This window comes from Gobio gobio (genome assembly GCF_949357685.1).
Source record: "Gobio gobio genome assembly, chromosome: 11".
Lineage (NCBI taxonomy): Eukaryota > Metazoa > Chordata > Actinopteri > Cypriniformes > Gobionidae > Gobio > Gobio gobio.
Genome location: NC_137104.1, coordinates 22,837,039 through 22,842,176, shown reverse-complemented (window position 1 = coordinate 22,842,176; position 5,138 = coordinate 22,837,039). Strand labels below are relative to the sequence as shown.

Sequence of the window (5,138 nt, the reverse complement as noted above, 5' to 3'; positions counted from 1 at the left end):
TTATTGACTGAACCTTGTTTTCTGTCAGCGATCAGATCATTGTGTTTGCCTAGAGCAAATATGAACATCCATGTCTGTATACCTTGCATTGATTCAGAATTCACTTTTGGTCTCCAGTTTCCACATTTAAATCGTATCAGAAAATAAACAATGACTTGTGATGAAGCAGCTGAAACGATGGATTCTTTCAGCAGGATAATTTGCCCTGCCACAAAGCAAAAATGGTTCAGGAATGGTTTGAGGAGCACAACGAGTTTGTGTTGACTTGGCCTCCAAATTCCCCAAATCTCAATCCAATCGAGCATCTGTGGGATGTGCAGAACAAACAAGCCCGATCCATGGAGGCCCCACCTCACAAATTACAGGACTTAAAGGATCTGCTGCTAATCATCTTGGTGCCAGATACCAGAGCACACCTTTAGGGGTCTAGTGGAGTCCATGCCTCGACGGGTCAGAGTTGTTTTGGCAGAAAAACCAACACAATATTAGGTCATAATGTTATTCCTGATAGGTGTGTAAGAGATTGTTCTACTCGTTTGATGAGCTAGGCAGAAATCATAAGTCTGATAGTACACTTCCACTCAATAAATCACACCATTTGAGATGTCTATAGCACAAACTGGATGAGTTATAAAGTTTAATACTTAAGGATACTTAAGAAAACGTCACTAATGAATTAATCTGCTATAATAAGCATTTGATCTCTGGAAGTGATTGATAAAATGTCTCAGTCTGTTTGTGGTTATAATTTATGAATACTTCAAATGAACAAAGGAATGCAGAAATGATAAAGACATCTTAATTTTTATTGAAAACGAGTTTTCATACAAAAAACACTTAATTTAGATACAAAAAGGATACTTTGCAAATGTGCATGGTTTATAATAACAGTAACAGTCATCTTACACTCTATAAGAAACCAAACAAACCACACGAGAAGTTAAGATATCCACAAGTGAAATGTTGATCAAAATGTCTTCAGGATATGTCTACACACAGTGCAGCTTCTGGTCTCGCAAATGAACATGGTCAGGGCTCGAAGTCCAATCAGACCACAATTTTGGCACTTGAAGTTAAGTTCATTTTTTTTGGCCTGATGTTCAAGTCCACAGTGGAAGAGACAACATCAGTGGAGCCCTTTCTTAGGACGAGGTTCTGAATGCATTACAGTACAGAGTCTTGAATTGAGCATGCAATGCCTGATCCCTCAGCAAACAATTTTGGAAGACAAAAGAGAAAAAACAAACAAACAAAAACAGGAAATCTCCCTGCGAGTCGTTATAGAGCAACCTGCATCCATAAAAAGTGCATTCAAATGAAAAACAAAACACTGGTACATTATAGACTGACACTGCATGATTTTCCCTTGATGAAAATATCGATATACAAAATTTTTTCTTTACATTTCAGTAACTTAGTATAATATATCTCTGGCTAGCACATAGACTTACCCTCACAACCAACATAAAAAATGCATTGAATGTTTCAACAAATTCAATATTTCATCCCCACCAAAAAACAAAACATCGGGTTGTAATGGAATGATAACGAAAATGAGCCGAATGTTTTGTCGGAGACTATTGAAAAAGTACATGACTACTAATCGGGAAAGTCTACGTATGCTTAAATGGCTATAATGCGGCACAATCAGTTTGCACCTCAGCAGTAATCTCATCTCAAGAAAGAGCAGCTCGACCACAATGAAATACGCATCGCCAAACAGTCCGTGCGCCCTCTTTAAGGCCCTGAAACAGCATCAAAAATAGGACTGAAACATGTTTAACTCGAGTGCTGCGTTATATAAGATGGCTGTCAGCAATGCAGGCACAAGAGAGCTTGGACTTCACTCCTTCTTCCTCTGAACTTCGACTAGCTCATCCTGCAGAGGGGCCGTTCAGGCCCCAAAATCCTCCGCTCCATCTTCACTTTCTCACATCCATACGACACTTCTCAAACCAGCTCTGATCCGCATGGTGAAAGCCCGAAGTGCTTAGAGTGGGAAAAAAACCCTTTTATGATGGGCATCAGTTCAGTTCTAGAGCTGCTGGGTTGGTTCAGCAGACCGGAAGCATGCGGGCATTGCCATTGAATTCCTCCTCCACCTAAATGACAGAAGAACAAACAAATGTTATATTGATATTCAATACACTGGTAGTCATATTGTATACACTAAAGGTGCAAACACATTAGTGCTATTTTGGAGACATTTCACAGGCCAATAGTGATAATGTCATGTGATAATTAGCAATGATAATGTTCATTGTCAGAACTTTTCAGCCTTCACGCGAAACTCACTCGAAAAAGCTAAAGTAAATGTGACCGCACCCTTAGCAAATATACTTTACACTCACCTCAGAATAAGAGGGGAGTAGGGGGAACTGGAATTGGGGTGCGTTCATGAAGATGGGACTGTCTCCACCATCATAGTCATCCAGTAGAGGCGTGAGAGGTTGATCTAGGCTGGAGTCACGTGTAAGGTCACAGTAGCTTGGTGGGGCGGATGACGGCATTTGCAGAGACACCCAGCTCGCCGACGCCGTGCTAACGGAACCATCCTGGCTGCTCATGCTGTTGGTGCGGCTACCAAAACCATTATAGGGAACGGTCCCAATGACCAGAGGCAACTCCAGAACCAACTTATCACTGCCAGGGATGTGCATGTAAATCTGTAGATAAAGAAAAAACAAAACGGCTCTAAATAAGTGCCTACTTTGTAGATGAAAAACACAACATCATGCAACTATAGTAACTGCAAAATGCAAAAACTTACCATGAGCGCATATTCCACTCGAATGATGTTGCAGCCTAAGATGGAGGGCTTGATCTTAGGCACACGAATGCTCTTCCCCTGCCAGGCGTCGCACATGCCGGAGATGATATGGTTGCCACGCACTGAGGAGAGTTTTTGCCTTAAGGTTTTGGTGCGGCCATTGGCCTGGTAGGTGTGCTTGGCGACAATCGCTGCTTTGGGTACCACGATGCGAGAACAGGTGTTCTCAAATTTGGCATCAATGCAGATCTCTTCGCCCTCGCAGAAGCCACGCCTGTCAATCTTGGCGTTCAGAGAAACCTGTCCGTCAGGGATGAACATGCAGGTGACCTTCTTCTCCTTCATGCCTCCAGTAGGGGCCTGGTGAATGATGGAAAAACAGAATTGATCAACTTGAGGACACAGTTAATTGTTATATTCATAAAGGATGTTTTCCTAAATCGACAATAAACTACTAATGGAAGTGAATGATCAGAACATCACCCTCTAGAATTTGGACATGCCCAACCAGTAGTGAAGAGATGATCTATGGCCTAAAGCTGATATTTTGATAATAAAAGCTATCAACATGAAGAACTCACCAGCAAGTCTGGAGTGTTGACATCCAAGGGCTCTTCAACTTCAAAGTGTTTCCTACACTCCAGGGCGGGCTGAGAGGGTCTTTCCATCAGACCCTTCACAAAGTATTGAACAAACCCAAACTTGCCCTTGTAGGAAGACACCAGTTGCCTGTTGGGAAAATGACACTTGTATTAATTTACAGTCAAACATGACTTAAACGGAAAGGAATACCTAGAGATAGTCAATTGGAGTGCTTACCCTTGTTGAGGAAGCTCAAAGCCAAATGTGTATTCGTACTTGTTGCCAGGGCGGAGAACGGCTGAACCGTCTGTGTCTGTGAGAAGCAAAGACAAGCATATTAGTTTTGAACAGTTCTTCAGATCTTCAACACACAAGACAAAAACAAACCCACTTAAACCTTCAGCAAAGGAATCCCCTCATTATGAATGTGGCTTTGCTTTCAGTTAAGAGCTATTGTGTATGTGTTGCATCTGACATGACATAGGTTATAGGACCACTTTCATATGGACAACACATTACTCGTTGAGGTATAGTTAGGTTTAAGGGTGGGTTAAGGAAAGGGTCCACGGTGTAATTATAGAATATTAAAGCAATGTAAAACATGTACGAACACAATAAGTGCATTGTATCAAATGTTTCATTTTAATATTGGTACATAGTAGTTAAAGACACTTAATATACAGTGTAAAATGTTTATTTTTATATATCCAGTATTCTAACATCAGCACCATCTCAACAAATGCATCTGCCAGAGCAAAGTCAACATTAAAAGTAAGATAACCCGGTTTAGCTCACCTGAGGGATGGTCATCCAGTTGGACAACCTCTTCATATTTCAGATAGTCTATTTCTTCACGGCATCTCTGTTTCCCTTTCGCGTACTCCACTTTAGCGCATCCGATTCCCACGACCTTCATGGCCATCACCCTGGTTACCTCCGAAACCTCCACCAAGATCTTCCCAGCCACTTTATCTCCACTGCAGTAAAAAGTCTTGGACGGATCGTTGAAAACGATCTCGAATGTTTTTACTCTTTTTGTCATTGCCACCATTGTGATTTACAAGCTAAAAAGAAAGTAAGATCCGCGTCTCTTAGAAACTCAAAGTTGGTAAATCAGCCAGGTATTTAGTAGTCCTTCGAAAGGTGCATCCAATCCTCAGGCACAACGAATTAAAGTTTGTATGAACTGCAACTAAAGAGTGCTTTATGCAAATAAACAAATCACACAGACCTAGCTCGCATGGTTAGAATAGAAGCTTTGAGCACACAGGGCTAGGCTAGGGTTTTATACTCAGGCTTCAGCCAGTGAGTCACTGGGCTTGTTTACCACTTCAGCTGTTCATGTGGCTGTGGTATGCACTGCATGGCTCAGCGCATGCACAGCGCTCCCATTGGTTGAAAATCAGGGTTTGTGTCGTCACTGGCCAATCAGCGCCCAGAAGCGGCGCGTGGACACCTCGTGGCTGAGAGCGCCGAGCGAGTGCACAGCAGCTGCGGAAAGGGAGGAGGCCTGGAGGAGTGAACCTGATGAGACTGAGTCGTCTCTGAACAAAGCAGTGGGATGTTGCAATGGCATGCTCAACAATTTGGAGAACCAATGAGAAATTCAACCGAAAACTTAGGCCTAAATGTGTGATACGTGCATTGTTTTAGATGTTTATGACTATAGAACACAGAGAGGAGAGAGACAAGGCGGTTTCCCCCCTCTCTTGAAAAAAATAGGTGTGTCGGAGTAAACTGATGCCTCTGCTTGCACAAACTGTTTACTATCCAATGAATAAGATGC

General features: G+C 42.2%; 1 protein-coding gene across 1 annotated transcript; it reads right to left on the bottom strand.

The window, feature by feature from the left end:
• Positions 1-785: 785 nt before the first annotated feature.
• txnipa (thioredoxin interacting protein a) lies at positions 786-4,666 on the bottom strand. Its single transcript, XM_079829334.1, has 6 exons — positions 4,148-4,666; positions 3,590-3,665; positions 3,352-3,499; positions 2,771-3,130; positions 2,352-2,666; positions 786-2,102 (listed from the first exon to the last, which is right to left on the bottom strand). The coding sequence occupies exons 1-6, from the start codon at positions 4,401-4,403 to the stop codon at positions 2,055-2,057; spliced, it is 1,203 nt and encodes a 400-aa protein (XP_079685460.1). The 5' UTR covers positions 4,404-4,666; the 3' UTR covers positions 786-2,054.
• Positions 4,667-5,138: the final 472 nt, after the last annotated feature.

Coding starts and splice junctions, on each gene's coding strand:
- txnipa (XM_079829334.1), bottom strand. CDS start 4,403: ATGGTGGCAATGACAAAAAGAGTAAAAACATTCGAGATCGTTTTCAAC. Junction 3,666..4,147: donor ACTGGATGACCATCCCTCAG/GTGAGCTAAACC, acceptor TGCTTCTCACAG/ACACAGACGGTTCAGCCGTT. Junction 2,103..2,351: donor TACTCCCCTCTTATTCTGAG/GTGAGTGTAAAG, acceptor TCTGTCATTTAG/GTGGAGGAGGAATTCAATGG.